At 35.4% G+C, this 17,332-nt stretch overlaps 1 protein-coding gene across 7 annotated transcripts in view; it reads right to left on the bottom strand.

Annotated features, from left to right (window-relative positions):
- The window catches only part of NUP98 (nucleoporin 98 and 96 precursor), a 93,238-nt gene that overhangs the window by 71,166 nt on the left and 4,740 nt on the right, over nucleotides 1-17,332 (bottom strand). For all 7 annotated transcript variants that reach the window (XM_033119748.1, XM_033119747.1, XM_033119751.1 and 4 more), the window contains exons 2-9: nucleotides 12,113-12,216; nucleotides 9,846-9,947; nucleotides 9,555-9,731; nucleotides 7,847-7,986; nucleotides 6,419-6,526; nucleotides 5,136-5,316; nucleotides 3,097-3,260; nucleotides 6-143 (exon numbers count right to left, since the gene is read on the bottom strand). In XM_033119748.1, the coding sequence (XP_032975639.1) occupies nucleotides 6-143; nucleotides 3,097-3,260; nucleotides 5,136-5,316; nucleotides 6,419-6,526; nucleotides 7,847-7,986; nucleotides 9,555-9,731; nucleotides 9,846-9,947; nucleotides 12,113-12,188 (1,086 nt within the window). In that variant the 5' untranslated portion in view covers nucleotides 12,189-12,216. The remainder of the gene's footprint in view (nucleotides 1-5; nucleotides 144-3,096; nucleotides 3,261-5,135; nucleotides 5,317-6,418; nucleotides 6,527-7,846; nucleotides 7,987-9,554; nucleotides 9,732-9,845; nucleotides 9,948-12,112; nucleotides 12,217-17,332) is intronic.

Below are 17,332 nucleotides of genomic sequence, written 5' to 3'. Positions count from 1 at the left end.
CCTACCGAAGTAACAGCACCAAATCCAGTATTGGTCTGCCCAAAGAGACCTGTTCCTGTTCCAAATGCTGTCCCAGTACTGGTGTTTGTAGCTGTCCCAAAAAGACCGCCAGGCTGTGAAGCTTGGGTTACTCCAAATAAACCCTGCAAAAGGTAATCTAGATTAAAAGACATCCTAGAAGAGTCAGTTTTCTTTAAGAGTCTTAGATGAATAATAATTGGCATTTTCTTAAGTTTAAATGACAGGTACCATGCTAAATACATAGAACATTTCTTTTGTTCAAAACCCTAAAAAGCAGAGCGATTTTCCAAAGGAAAATAAGGCTCAGAAGAGTTAAAAATTTGCCCAATATGTCACAGCTCCTGAGTGGAAGTACAAGAAATTCATATCTACATCAAAGCCTAATGAGTTCCCAGGTCCTGAGCAACTATACTAACTCTGCTCTAAGAGATAACAGGGTTGCAACTCTGACAGCAAAGTGATATGATAAGGTGCTTCATCTTCAGAGTATGTCAAAAGAACTAATCAGTACTGAGGTGGGAAATGGACTTTGAATCAAATAGTTGATAATCAGCTGAAAAGAATCAGATTAATCTGGTAGGAATGTAATGTTAAAAAGTCTTCTTAATTTAACATGAGAAACTACACTAATTTCAAATAAGTCTCTATCATCCAATGTTTAAGAAGATATTTTATGCATTAGTTAACAAAAAGAAATACTGAACTGATAAGACTATTGTTGAACTGAGAATTCAAAGTAGTGTTTTTAAACAGCTTCACTGAGACATAATTCACAGACCATAAATTTACCCATTTAAAGTGGACTATTCAGTGGTTTTTGGTATGTTCAGAGTTGTGCAACTATCCTAACTTTCTAAATGTTCTAAATTCAGAACATTTTTATCACTCCAGAAAGAAACCACAGGTCCATTAGTAGTCACTTCCCATTCCTAGATAACCAACCACTAATTTACTTTCTGTTTCCATGGATTTGTCCACTCTGAACATTTCATATAATGGAATCATACAAAATGTAGTCTTTGGTGAGTGGCTTCTTTCACTTAGCATGTTTAAAAGATCCATCCATGTTGTAGTGTGTATCAGTACTTCATCCCATTTTATGGCTAAATAATATTCCACTGTACGGATATACATTTGTTTATTCATTCAGCACAAATGGACATCTTGGTTGTTTCCACCTTTTGGCTATTATGAAAATGCTATTATGATCATTTGTGTACAAGCTTTTATGTTTTCATTTCTCTTGGGGAAATACCAAGGTGTGCAACTTGGTATTTACTTATGGTATAGATGCTAACCCTGCTTAACATTTTGAGGAAGCACCAAACTGTTTTCCAAAGTGTTGCACCATTTTATATTCCTACCAGTAACGTATGAGGGTTCCAATTTCTCCAAATTCTTGAAAACACTTATTACTGTCTATCTTTTTGTCTATAGCATTCCTAGTAGATATGAAGTGGTATCTGTTTGTGGTTTTGATATGCATTTCTCTGATGACTACGGATAATGAGTATCTTTTCATGTGCTTATTAGCCATTTGTGCATCTTGTAGGAGACATGTCTATTCAAGTCTTTGGCCCATTTTTTATTGTTATTGTTTCGTTATTGAATCATAAATGTTCTTTATATCTGGATAAAAGTCCTTTATAAAGTATATGACTTGCAAATATTTTCTCCCATTTGCAGGTATTCTTTTCTTTCTTGATTGTATCCCTTAGACCTGCTAAAGTTTTTAAGTGTGATAAAGCCGAATCTATTATTTTCTTTTGCTTTTGGTGTCATATCTAAGAAACCATTGCCTAACTCCTTTTCCTCCAAATTTTATATTTCAGCTCTTACTTTTAAGTATTTGACTTATTTTGAGTTAATTTTTATAGTCCACAATGGCGTGAAGAGTCCAATTTCATTCTTTTGCACATGGAAAATCAGTTGTCCCAGCACCATTTGTTGAAAAATTATTCTTCCCCCATTGAATTATTTTTGTACTCTTATTGAAAATCAATTGTCTGTAAATGTGAGGGTTTATTTCTGGACAATCACATCTATTCCAATTACCTATATGGCTAGCCTTATGTCAGTACCACAATGTCATGATTACTATTGCTTTATAGTAAGTTTTTAAATTAAGAAGTGTAAGTCTTCCAGCTTTCTTGTTTTTAAAAACTGTTTTGACTATTCTGGGTTCCGTTTTATTCTTTGTTGAGTTTTTTTTATCATGAAAGTGTGTCACATACTTTTTTTGCATGGAGGTGATCATGTGGTTTTTGTCCTTTTTTCTATTTCTGTGGCTTATTATATTAATTGTCAAATGTTGAACCAACTTTCCTAGGATGAAATGCCACTTGGTTATGGTATATAATCCTTTTTATATGTTGCTGAATTCTGTTTGCTAGTATTTTGATGATTGTTAGGTCTAGCTGTAAATTGCTATTTAATCAGGCAGAGTATCTCTAAAACTCTGAACATACCAAAAATTAGAGATAGACCAGGTAAATTCTAATATTTCTAATCAATAAATCTCAAATTAACCTTTAATTTTATACTTCCCTAAAAGACTCCCTAGAAATAAACTATTAATGATGTAAGGACTTTCTTTTACTTTCTGCACAGAAGTACCAGTTATCCGATAATGGCTGAGTTTTAGTTCTCCCTTTTTTTATTTTAATAAACTAAACTTCTTTGTCTGACTGCTTAAGGGAACAGGGTGAAAGAACATTCTGAAATATAGCCAGTAATTTATAAATAAATATTTTCTCCTATACTCTATAGAATGGCTTGAGTCCAGGTGTAGCCTCAGAATAGCAAATTCTAGCACACTAAGCAGCTCTAAGTGATACGAAAATATGGTCAGAAAAAATAAATGACTTGCTCAATAGCCTCTCAATGAGTACAGAGGATAGCCTAGACTGGAATCTAGGTCTTAATTATTCAAAGATTTTTATTTCTTCCCTTTATTACATACCATCAATCCTTAAGAAATGTAATAGAGATAGAACTTGCTGGTTTGATATGATTAGAAGCCTCATTACTTAGCTGTACAAAGACCTAGAGTTAACTAAGGGCCTGTTTCCTTACCATGGTGTTGGTGCTCGGCTGTCCTAGTGTGCTGGTATTACCAAAGGAAAAGCCAGTGTTCTGGGTGGTTATGGGCTGGGCAAATGGTTTGCTGAAGAGGCTGGTCGTTTGCTGATTCTGTTGGCCAAAGAGACCACCTGGATTTGTTCCAAATCCAGTTGTACCTTTCAGAAAAAAGAAAAGAAATATTAAATGGAGAAAAAAATCCCAAACTTCACATTATCCAGTTACTACAATAGTTTTATGATACTGATTATATATCGAAATTATCCTAGTCAAACTGGATACTGTTTCTTTTTCTATCCTCCTTTATCTAACTCCAGACTTGCTTCAGACTTTAATTCCTACAATATATTCTGACCCCAAGAACCCTGGCTGGGCTGTGTATAATCTTCCTTTGTGAGCCCACAGCTTTCTTCTATTTTAGAAGATACTACATTACACTCAAGAGTCTACGTGTGTACTTTAACCTTGTTAGACAAAACTTCTGAGAACAGAGGCTTTCTCTTTATATCACCATACCAAGCAGAAGTACACAATAGTACTTAAAAATGTAGCTAAACTAAATCACAGAATATCAAGATGGAAAACAATGTTAAATGCCACTTAAATATGTGTTTATTTCTATATTTGTGTGTGTATCCTTCTAGAAGGTTACGAAAAAAATCTAACTTTTGCTTGTTTCTAGAGGCAAGCTGGTGGCTGGGGAGAAAAACAAGAGAACTTTGGTTACACACTATTTTTGTATTTCATGAACTTTGTTATATACATGTATTACCTCTGCAAAAGTAATATATTTATAAAGCAATTTAGTAATCACCCTAGACTTCCCTCTTTCATATCCACATCAAATCAATCCATCAGCAAATTCATCAGTTCTATATTCAAACTGGGTCCAGAATCTGACATTCTTACCATCTCTACAACACCATTCTTATCCAAGCCACCATCATCTTTTGTGTAGATAGAGCAATAGCTTTTCTAACTGATTTGTTTTCACTGTTCCCCTACAATCTACTTTTAATATAGCAGCCTTCAGAATGATCCCTTAACCATAATCACATGACTTCTCTTTCTAAAGCCTCTAATGGTTTCCCAATTCAAACAACAATTCAAATCTTGAGCACACAAAGTCCTATAAAATATTGCCCCTATATCCCCCAGTACTTCCCCTTGCGCTCTCCTCTTGGGCAAAACTCAAGATTTTAAGATTTATAGTTTTCTCTAGGTGGCATGTTCTTCTCCCAGAAATCTGTACAGCTTTATCCTTCTTCACCTTCTTCAGACACGTCACTGCTCAAATGTTATCTCATCAATAAAGCCCTTAACCATCTTCATTTAGAAATGTACAAGGTGTGATCAAACAATAAGGAGAATGTTTAAATTTTAAAAAATTTATTACAGTAAAAGACACATTGCCATTAATCCCCCTCAAAATACTCCCCCTCACTTTGAAAACACTTATCCCATCATTCTTGCCACTTTCTGAAGCGGTTCCGGAAGTCCTCTTTCGTGAGTGTCTTTACTTCATTCTCCATCATGACAACGCTCTGTGTCACACATCGCTTCTGGTACAGCAATTTCTGTCAAATAAATACATTACGGTGTGTTCTCATCCATCTTATTCACCGGATCTGGCACCATGCGACTTCTGGCTCTTCCCCAAAGTCAAAATGATTCAGGACATCGAGGCAGCCACAACAGCACAAGTAAAGACACTCACGAAAGAGGACTTCCAGAACTGCTTTAGAAAGTGATAAGAATGATGGGATAAGTATATTCGAACTGAGGGGGAGTATTTTGAGGGGAATTAATGGCAATGCGTCTTTTACTGTAATAAATTTTTTGGGTAATTTAAACATTCACTGTATTTTTTGATCACACTATAGCATGTCTCCCCACCCCCACATACATATCAGGCACTCCCTATTCCTCCAGCATTCCTGCATTATTTTTCTCTATAGCTCTTATGACAAAATGGTTTACTTTTAGTTGTCTGTCCCTCCTCAATACGACCCAATATGATGTCAAGTGCTTACTAGTTCCAAAGCCTGTTTTGTTCTGACCATATGCAAAGCCTGAATTAGTGGTGGAGGAGCTGAAGAGTCCTGTCGCACTGGAAGTGGCCGGAGAAGACCCAAACAAGCTACTCGTGGTACCTGCTCCCACCTGGTTCTGCGGGCCTTTCCGGTTTGCCTGATAATCCTCTAAACGAAGTTCCTAGAGGGAGGGAAAACATATTTCCAATCTTAATATGCAGCCAAAAAAATTATTTAAGAGACTAAATACTTGAATTTAGTATTCAAGTTCTATGTTCACATAGGAACGATGACCAAAAAACAGAAAACTATGAATGACATGAACTTAATATTACAAAAAAACATTTTCAATAGTGTATAGTGGACTTTACATCCATACCATAATTACCATTAAAACTACAGGCCAAAGGATCAACCAACCACATCTTAATTTTCATTTATAAATAATAATACTTTTAGTATAATGCTATATAACAATCTTGTCTACTCTCACTCCAAATATAAAAGTTAGCTGATTAAAAGACAGAGGATTCTGGAGAGTTCAGAAAATTTAGGGAAAGAAGGGATAAAATTTAACAATTTTATCTCCAAAGTTAGGGTGTTTCTGCACTTTCCAATAAAGCAAACACAGTTGGGATGCAGGAAGAAGCAACAGCTACAATCAGGGATGACAATCAAAATGTACCCAAAACTATTAAACAGCAATAAAAATAAACTAATTTCATGCAACAACATGGATTATCTCAATTTTGAAAGACTTAAAAGTATGTAATGTAAGATTCCATTTATATACAAAAATGGGTAAAACATGGGCAGTCAGGATAGTGATAGTGCTTACCTTTGAAAGGGGAGGACTGTGACTGGGGGACAAGACATAGGGGGACATTAGGGATGCTGGTAATGCTGTGTCTTTATTTAGATTCTGGTTATATGGGTGTGTTCACTTAGCGAAAACTTACTACTACGTTGTATATTTATGACTTTGCATAAATTTACCAAAAACACATGCATGCGCACGTATGCACACATTGTCCAGTGTGGGCAACATTCAATCAGAATAGACTATTAGAACTAGCAGCACATATAAGCTCAGTATTATCATTGCCAAAAACAATACATATCTATAAATAATGCATTAATTAAAAAATAATTTGATTGTTAGTTTTTTACATAAACCCAGTATAAACCACTTGATCCTAAAAATTATCTAAATCATTTTCAGAAGCTGCTTTCCAATAGAATCAAAAGGTCAGGCTGGTTTTTCTGTGTTGCATTTTACTGACCTCTAGTGACTTGCTTTCATATTCTTTCATAGCAGTAATACATTGGTGCTTAGTACTGATGTTAGTACTAACTCCAGCTTTAACCATAGTATCTGTACCAGTTGGAGGCTGCAAAGGAAAATAAAGGCAAATTTGAAAATCTGAAACAGATGGGCAAGTCCAAACTTTATATCCCTACTCTCACAGACACAATTCTTCAACCACTGAACTCCATAACTAGTCCCCTAGGTCTTTTACTAACGAGATGGTTTCAAGGGTACTTGATTAAATACACTGCATTCCTGATATCTTCCTACATCAAGGTTATCTATTAATAGTTATCACAATAGTAATAGCAACAGTTATCACAAACCTAGAGATTAATCTCATAACCAAGCCATACAATTATCTACTAAAATATACTTAATATTATATATAAGAAAAGCTTTATCCAATTTATTTAACATAACAGTTAAACATATATTTCTGAGTTGTACCTCCTTTTCTGCTCTTAAGTGTCTGCTTTACAACTGTTGTTGCATTTAAAAAATACGGAAGTCTGTTTTTTTCCCTATAACCATATGAGGAAATAGGCACGATAAGAAACTAAAGATTCCTACTTACATTATCAGCTTTTTCAATTATTGTACTTTCTAAAAGACAACACATAATATTTTTCACTATCATTTATATTTAACTTTGTTTTAAATTCAGGATTCTAAATTCAGTATTTGAATTCAGTATTATAAATACCATGTTGCCTGAGAAAGTCTTTACTTCCTGGAGTAAGTTTTAAGTTTTGCCAAGCCCTATTTTTGCCAGAGATTTCCATTAGTCTAACAGTACCTCTAACCTATCCGAAGTATCTGCCAACCAATCACATCAAGTAGTATCTTAAATGAAGTGGTATTCCACATATTTTTGTAAACAAAATCTTCCATTCTAACTCTACCCAACTCCTCTCAAAAAAAATCAAACACAAAACTCTAATGCCTCATTTTGCTATTTCATAAACGAAACTTTTATTTTTAACTAGCATACAGAATATTGATGAGCTATTCCATGTATCTCCTTAAACAAGCCTTATTTTCAAGTATTTTTCTATAGTTTGTGCCCACGTTTCTTATTTCTATAAAGAATGGTTGACGATTCAGAGACCAAATTATGAACACAATAAACACAAGTTCAACCATATACTAGCTATTATAATCAACAAACTTGACTGGGCTGAGCATAAATCAAATATGCACTATAATCTAGATTTATGTTTCAAGACTTTTCCTGTCTACTACATAACTATTTACAGATTTTGTTCTTAAAAACACATCTTTCAGGAAAAGTGAGACAAAGCTGTGCATAACTGGAAAGAAGAACAATTTTTTTATTCATCCTGCAAATAAATATGTAAATGGGAGAAAAATTCCACAAAGACTGGAACAAAATACTTACATTAAATTTAATAGTAGTCCCAGTAGGAGTAGCTGTAAAACTACTTGGCCCAAAGAGAGAGCCAGATGTGCTACCAAAAGGATTAGAGGTGGTATTTGTGTTTCCAAAAAGTCCCCCACTGCTAGTACTTGTTCCAAAATCTGTAAGTTAGAAAGAAAAATTAGATGGTAACAGTAAAGAATGCAAGAATCTGTAAGGTAACTTGGAGTTCAGCTGTAGTACTAGAGCAGCAGTACTTTCACATCTTCAAATTTTCTTTCAAATCTCCCTAGCAAGTAACTTCAAAAAGATATTTCATACAGAAACATACCTAATTCTAGACTCACAACTTTGAAGTGAAACCAAATCTGAAACCCTTAGTCAGCTAAATGTCATGCAGCCCTTCTTGAGCATACTTGAGAGACAATATTTTGTTTTGTCATAAATTTCACCTCATTTCTCCTTTCTTGGCAAGAATAGATGCCGAATGAGCTTATATTTCTGAAAACACCTTATCACAACAGGCTTAAATAGGGGACATAGTATATTTTATTTACGTATATTATTACAAACTTCCACACATAACTAAAAAGTTTAAAACATACAGATTGTCCTATTATGGTGAACAAATACAAGTTAATGTAAAATTTCACACCCAGAAAAATAATTTAGAAAAATCAGTAGGCATGTTGATCATTTTATTTGAGAGAGAGAGAGAGAGACAGAGAGAGAGAGAGAGAGAGATCCTGATTACTTTTTTCAAAAAGCTGATTTTTTTTAAACGTACACAAAAGTGAATTTAACTGTTATCTAAGGATATATTTTTCAAAATGAGAGCTACTACTTCTACAGAATTATACATATGGTGCTAGAAATGTCAGTAGCAATAAAAAGTAATCTCCAATATTTAATATCAAGTGACATCCTAATTACCAAGAGGAATATGATTTCACACTTGCAACTACTATTTCTTTTCTAAAAACACGTCCTAATATATTGTTTAAATAGGCACATCTCTTTTGAATTAACACTTTAGATTGCATTTTATGTTGTCACTGTTAAATATTTAACATCCCCACAAACAACTTTCCCTTTGTAAAATACTGATAGCTGGCTAACTTATTCATTCTGCCATTCACTTATACTGGGAATGGCATCAACTCACAGGGCACACCTGTCCAACTTAAGTACTGTGTGGAGAAGTATCCCTAGGCCACACTTAGACTTACAGAGAAAAAAGCCATCAATTGAAAACATCTCCCATGTACAAGAAACGAAGGAGTAACCATGTCATGGCCAACATCTGTCATTCCTGCTTTAATCTCTTCCTACCGAGTGTGAAACTAAGACAAGAAGAAGGTATCCCTGCAATACAATACTGTAGACCACACACATTCCTCCTTGAAATTCTCCTGTCTTAACACCTATGACACTACTCTGACCTGGCTTTTTATCCTATCATATCTGGTCATTCTACATCAGGTGCCCCTACCTCTGCATAGCCCTTAAGTACTAGTGCTTCTCTGATTTCCATTCTTGAAGAGATGTATACATCCCCCTCCTTTCCAGCCTATTAAACTTTCAACACATTTTAAAGTTTTCTTCTCCCCATGTTTTTACCATTTGAAAGGAAAGGAGGTACTGAACACAGGGAAAAGGAGAAGAAAGAACACATTCAATAAACAAATCAAATTGTTACATGCAGAAGTGTCAATAATGTCCTACTTACTCCCAAAGCCAGTTGGTTTATTTTGTGCAAAGGCATTGTTTTGGGATGAGAAGAGACTGGTCCCTGTGCTTGCAGTTCCAAACAAGCTATTTGATGTTCCTGTTGATGTGCCAAACCCAAAGCCAGTGCTTGTGGAGGTAGCTGGCTGGCTAAATGAATTGGTACCAAATAATCCTCCTGGGAGATGGAAAGGAGTTAAAAACAGTTAAATTGATAGACTAGAGCCACTATCTATGTGAAATCCTACACCAGCTACAAATAAACCAACTCTATTCCAAAAAAAGCCTCTACCTGGTTTGGTCTGTGAATTTCCAAACAGACCTCCAGTATTGTTGCTAGAACCAAATGCAGATGTTCCAAATGCCCCTCCACTAGTAGTGCCAAAGCCAGTATCTGAAAAAGCAAAAGCCACGGTCAGAATAAGATTTAAAGCTGACACAATGAAAAAGAGTTTAATACTTCCTCACATTCTGCATTTGGATAGGGGTATTGGTCTAATCCGAAAACTATTTTTTCAAAATTCCATCAGACTACTAATTAGAATTAAAATTAAGCCACAGACATTTTATTCATTGTTCCCAGCTGAAGGAAACTTAAAGTAAAAAGGCATGACTTTTCAATAAAAGTTATAGATGTTGATAGGTTGGAAAAAAACCAAAGTGTCAACATAACTAGTGACGGAGTTACATACAAAAGTAAAATCATCAAAATTAAAGGGTTAAAATTCTCTCCACACACCGTATACTCCATAGTTACTGGGATGAATGGTCCTTAATTTGGGGAGCACATCAGAATGACCTGGGAAGCTTTTTCAAAATATGCATGTTCAGGTTTCAACCCCAGAGACCCTAATTCCATAGTTCTATGATGATAAATATGTACTGTGGGGGTGGGGGGAAGCTCCAAAGGTGACTCTTCTGGACATTCTTGATTTAAAAACCAAGGACCTAGATGTAAAGCATTTTAATAAGAGGTGAGGAGACACCGGAAAAATTTTCTCTATTGTTATTTTTATTAGGTATGATTGAGGTTTGGTAGTTATGCTTTTTAAAAATCCTCATCTGTTAAAGGAAGTTTCTGGGATTTGCATTAAAATATTCTGTTCAGAATTCTCCTCTCCCCCTAAAAAGAAAGGGATAAAAACAAGACTGGAAAAATGCTGATTGCTGAAGCTGGGAGATAAACATATGACAGTTCATTATACCATTCTTTCTACTTTTGTGTAAGAATAATCACCTCATCCCTGTTAGAATGGCTATTATCAAAAAGACAAGAAACAAGTGTCATGTACAAGACTGGGTGGGAGGGGAAGTGGATCTCAGGAAGGCTGGTGGGGATTAAGGACTTTGACATTTTAACAGTTCTCTTTCTGAATGTCCTATCGTATTCACAGAGCCAATCTCAGCGCAGGATGGTGAGGATGTGGAGCAACTGATACACTGTTGGTAGGACTGTAGATTGGTACAACCACTGTGGAAAACAATACGGAGGGTCCTCAAAAAGTTAAGACTAGAACTACCATATGATCCAGCAATTATTCTTCTGGGTATTTATCTAAAGAACATGAAAATGCTAATTTGAAAAGATATATGCACCCCTATGTTCATTGACTGACTCATTATTTACAAAAATTAAAATATGGAAACAACCTGAGCGTCCATTAATAAAGATGTGGTATACACACACACAATGGGATACTATTTAGTCATCAAAAAAATGAAATATTGCCATTTGCAACAACATGGATGGAGCTTGAGGGTTACTACACTAAGCGAAATAAGTCAGACAAAAAAAGGACAAAAACCATACGGTTTCACTCATATGTGGAACATAAAACAAAAAAGAAAAAATAAACAAATTAAATAAAAACACTCATAAACAGACAACAGATTGGCGGTTACCAAAGGGGTAAGGGATGTGAGTGGAGGGGGTTCAAATGGGTAAAGGGAATCAAACGTACGGTGACAGAAACTAGACTTTTGGTGGTGACCATGCTATAGTGTATAGATATCAAATTATGCTGTCCACCTGAAATTAATGTCATTAATCAATGTTACCTCAAAAAACAAAACAAACAAAAAACCCCCCACACACGAAAATTTTTAACAAAAAGTTTAAAAATGAGAGAATAGAGGTTGTTATACATGACTAGTGCCATGTACAATACTGGTGGAAGGGGAAGTGGATCTCAGGAAGGCTGGTGGGGATCAACGACTGACATTTTAACAATCTCAGAACAGTTAATAATTGCATTAGACTTCAATATTTAAAAAGTTATTTCCTGGTCTGAAAATTAGTAACAAATTATACCTTTCTGCTAAAAAGAACCAATTAATAAAAATATGTTAAGTATCTTGTACTGATGATCAGAAAGCCACAAAAACTCAGAAATAATTTCTATTTTCTTAGAAAATTTTCACAAGATCTTATCCTGGTTATTTTTCAAAAAGTTATAAAAGACCAAAGTATGAATAAAATTCCTATCTAAGGCCATCAGAGTGGATATGTTCTTTATAAGAATAGCTTAAGATCCCCCCTTTGGATTTTTTAAAACTTACTCTGCCCAAATGTTGAAGTTGTGCCAAAGCCACCAGTGCCACCCCCAAAGGGTGTTCCAAATGACTTATTAAACATCTTTGAAATGAGTCTGTGCTTCAGAGAGCTGAAAAGAAAAAAAAGGTCACTTTTTAAAGACCACAGAATACAATGTAATTGTTTCAGAAAATGTACCAGTCTACAAACTTTGTTAGGCCTGTTCCAACTATAGCATAATGTTCACTCACTCAATATCCTAAAACTCTGTATGATAAAATAGCCCTTGTAAAATTGAACTCAATGAGCACCATAATGTGAGGTTAACTTCAGATCCCAACAACCATCCCTTTAAAACAATGTTTTCCAACCTTTTTTCTTTTTAAAAAAAACTCAGTCCTTTTTAAATAAAGATTTCAGGTACACTATGCCAGATTTTGACATGGCTTACCTAGGAGGTTATGTACGACACCCATCAAAAATTACAATGATGTTTCTTCGTCAGGGTTTATTTTCCATAGTTTTGCATTGTAAAAAGGTGTGTTCCCCTCCCCCCCTATATAAAGTGTTGTAGTAGTAAATGTTTTCAAACTATGCATGCCCCTCCTCCCATCTCCAAATCACAGACATTCTCTTTGAGATTACTTCTTAAGACTATGCTCTATGGTTTCCTACTTATCTATCTCCTACTACTTCTGGAAACATCATAGAATACCTCTGGTGAAAAGTCCCCAACCTCATATGAACCCAAACTATGTACCCAAGTCACTTAACGAATTGTATTAAAAGTGTTCCAAGAACAAAAGGGAAGTTTGGTTTTTCCCCCGCTTGATTTGGATAAAAACAAGTTAAAGGTAGTCTACTCAACAGTTAAAGCTATCCCCTTCCATAAATTTTCCTTAAACCTAAGATCTGCTACCACTTACCTGCCAGCAGACAAGAAAATAATGAGTAAACTACTTTTAATATAAGAACTCAGAAAACAGCCAATCATGCTTACTTGGATTTTGTGACAGGTACTACGATTTTTCTATTACATACACATAATGGAGCAGTTTTTTCCTAGTGAAATATGTCTCGTTCATATAATAGAATTAAATATAGCATTTTGAAGTACTCCCCACAATGTTCCAGGGTCCTATTAGCACTTCCAGGTATACTAACACCTGAAACATTTGGTACAATACTGGAAAAGATGAAGCTGTCCCTAAATACCTAACGTGTTTATAGAAACTAACATTCTTTCCCCAAAACTTTCCTAGAAAAAAAATTCCAACATTTAGTTCTTTATTCCAACATCTAGGAATTTAATAACTCTTTTGATTAAACAAAGCTCACTGAAACCAGTGGTTCAAGAGAGCCACATCAGAATTAGCTGGCAAGCTTTACAAAATACAAACCCCCCAGGTGCCATTCTAGAAATACTGAACCAAAATATCCAGAGTTGGAATGTAGACAATTGTATTCTGAAAGGCTCAAGTGACTCTAATACATTCCCTTGGAACTAGAGGTTCCAGTTCCAAGGGAATGCATTAGAGTGACTTGAAATCATCATTTCTCTTTCAGTAAGGAGATGCTTTAAGTTTCCTGCCTTTCCAATTTATCAGGTGTCACAAAGTGGCAGATTGGACCTTCACCATATTAACTGGTGACTCTTTTCCAGGGGAAATATTTTTGGAAGTACTTAGCAGAAGTCTAAACCTCTATGAGTCCATCTACATATCTGCTTTTCAACAGTTCATTCAGAACTGACAGTTGTGCTAGGGGTTAGATGTCTGGACCAGCTCATTTTAATTGCAGTCTCTCTCATCTGGTCTCTTGGGTCATGGCCCTACTAGATCCACTTTCCTGGTATCTGTTGACTTAGCTTTTCTGTAATATTTCCTCTATTAACAACAAAAGATTTAGAGTACAGATACTTGCATTATTTTCCCATTAAAAAAAAGTAGAAAATCCATTCAAAAAGAGAAAGGAGTAATCCTAGAGCTTGAAATGTGTGGAGCTTTTAGATTCATTTGCGTTTAAAGGCATATCATACATTCCTGGGATAAACAATACTAACATTTAAGTTCTTACTATGTCCCAGGCACTATTCTAAACAATTTTTATGAATCCTCATATAAACCTCCCATGAATCCAATGAGATATTTTTATCCCTATTTTACAAACGGTGAAATTGAGGCACAAGAAGTAACTTGTCCCAGATCACAAAGCCAGTGGAGTCATGCGCAGCACAACAGTTCAGTCAACGAGGAGCTGAGTGCACACAGGACAGTGTTCCATAAGCTCATACTGTACAGCCTCAGTGTGTGGTAGTTATACCATCTTGTGCTCTACGATGGTAGCACAATGAAACCACCGAATGATGCATTTCACAGACCATAATTCCTGTTAAGCGATGCATGACTGTACTATATTGATTCCAGAAGCTGTGGTTCCCAGTCAAACTAGAACCTAGAGCTGTGCTACAGAAAGAATACTGACAACTAAAGGGAAATTACTGCATTCACTATAAATGACGAGACTATAAATCTAAAATCTGGCAGCACTGATCCAGCATTACCAGGGGAACAAGAACTGCTCCGCAAACCTGGGTGTTCCAGTCACCAGAAAGGTAATGTGTCTATGGACTGACAATTTTATACGGCATCCCCAAGGCCGAGATGGAATTTCCTACAAAGATTAACCACTTTCTTTATAGATGAACATACTTACACTCACTGCATTTATTTTTTTTGTATAAGACTTACTTATTTACTTATTTGTTTATTTATACCCTTCCTCCCTTCCCTGTGTAAGACATATTTAGAAACGATAAAATAAAAATGACTTAGTGCTACCTGAAACTAATTTAAAAATTTTTTTAAAGAATTAGTGCTCTACAGAAAGAGACAATGCCCTTAAATTTACTCTGCTTTCTGTGCTCCATCTTCTAATAAATTAATAACCCAGAATGTCAGCTACAAGAAAGAGGTAGCCTTAATAACAGACACCAGTAGTCCAGTATTCTCCCACTGTCCCAACTGAAGCTCAATAAACTCATGTCCTAGCTTATTCATCCAACTTTTGTGAGCTTCGTGAACTCTGCACACAATGACAAAACTTAGTTTTCTTCCGGAAAAAGTGCTGGACAGAACCAGACACATGGTAACAACCAAGCAACTACCAACTTTAAGTGCAATCTGAATTACTAAGCAAGCTCGCTGCTCTCTGACAGCAGAGTTCCACAAATGAGATACTGCAGGTTCGGTTCCAGACCACCATAATAAAGTGAATCACAATCTTTTTGCTGTTGGAGAGTCGTGCCTTCAATTTGTAAAAAATGCAACATCTTTGAAACGCAATAAATAAAGCCAAGTGCAATAAAATGAGGTATGCCTGTAATTTTTCCTTTCCACCTCACTGAGTTCCTTTGTATCAAACTCAGTCAAGAACAATAACAATAAATGTTAGATGAATGGATTAGTATAATACTTCTCAATTTATAAAATACTTTTTCATATATTCTCTCATCTAATCTTTAAAAAAGTACTAGAAAAGGCAGGAATTATCATCCACAGTTAAATTGAATGGAAAAATGTTGATTTTTGCCTTGGATGAGAAATGAAGGATGGGAGAGTTGGGCAGAGTTGCAGGCAGAAACTAGTTTAATCTTAATCATTTTATCACCTAATATCACATCCCAGCAAAACTACCCTATCTTCTAAATTGTCATACTGTATCCTTCCTATGACTGATCCCCAGAACAAGCCATTTTCCCTGTTAGAACATTTTTTTCCTCTAAAAACTATGTCTCCTTTTCTTTCTAAAAATTGCTGCTCAAGCCTCACCAGCTTCACAAGATGACATGTCCCAAATTAGACCCTTCAGACTTATAGAAACATTTCCCCTTCCCCTCCCCCTTTCCACCCCTATTACATAAACTAATGACTCCCAGCTGTTTGTAGTTACGCAATATATTTGTTGTCATACCTGCCACTTAAGTGTGGCTGTTTGCCACTCTGGTAAAAGCATCTTGATTTTTTGCTCATTTCTCACTAGGGTGTAAATTAATTTAAAATAATCCATAGTATCTAATTCAGCCCCTTCCTTATAGTGCTGAGTAGCATTTTCGTTTTCATCCCCTTAACATAACTCTCATTTTAAAAACAGAAGTAGTGAAAATACATTCACTTTGGAGACAAATCTGTATTTAAAACTCAGCCATTTAGCTTTGCAATTCTCTGTAAACATAAAATTCATTCAAAGTAAAAAGTTAAAAAAGGAAATACAAAAACCTGTCACTTGCTACTGTATAATTGTAGTTAAGTCATGACACTCAACCTCTTAGACTTCAATTTCTACATTCGAATAGACATTATAGGGCCTACACCAAAAAAGGTCTGTTAGAAGGATAAAGTTGCTTCAAACTAGAGCTCCTCAAAAGCAGGTTTTTAATTTTTCAACTGTCTTACAATATTTTTAATTAGAAAAGTGTAATAATAATTTCCCCTCACTCTAAACCATGATTGATCAATGCCTAACTAGAACTCCATACATAACACGATTTGTTTCCCAATACTTCAGTGTCATCTACTGACATTTAACACAACCATAAAGCACCACTGCAAACAACAAAAACAAACACCCCCACACACACACACAACATACTCAGGTCACTCTGATCATCTATTCTCTTCTCATCTGACATCTCTAGCTTCATTGCCAACTACTCACCTTTTTAATTTACAAACTCATTTGCCTATTTCTTAAGAAGCTTATCTCAGGTGTGCAGATAACAGTAATCTTTGTGTCAAAGAAGCAAACTAAAGCAAGACTAAACAAAGGTGTGAAGTAGTGAGTGACTGCAACTCATATTCATGGAGGATGAATTGTTCCCTTCCTGAACACAGTCCTAATTCAGGCACTTGGTTCTTTCTTTCTTTTTTTTTTTATACCAAGCACTCGATTCTTTTCTCCTTGATCAGTGGTTTTCAAATATTTTTACCTATGGAACCCAGTACATAAAATAGACATCAGCAGAAGCTACCCTGGCTGAAGTAAAGAGGGATGGGTACAATAGAGCCCTTTCAAAGAAGCTTAGGGCTGTATGAACTAGTGTGAAAAATCACTGTCTTAGATTAGTGGTTCTCAAAGTGTGGTCCAAAGGTCTCTAGACTTCCCCAAGACCTCTTTTTCAAGGAGTCCATGAAATCAAACCATTTTTATAATAAGTATTAGATAGTATTTGCCTTATTTTACTGTGC

The sequence above is a fragment of the Rhinolophus ferrumequinum genome, chromosome 11, assembly GCF_004115265.2.
Source record: "Rhinolophus ferrumequinum isolate MPI-CBG mRhiFer1 chromosome 11, mRhiFer1_v1.p, whole genome shotgun sequence".
NCBI lineage: Eukaryota > Metazoa > Chordata > Mammalia > Chiroptera > Rhinolophidae > Rhinolophus > Rhinolophus ferrumequinum.
The sequence above is the reverse complement of the archived record's forward strand: the minus strand, read 5'-3'. Positions and strand labels throughout refer to the sequence as shown.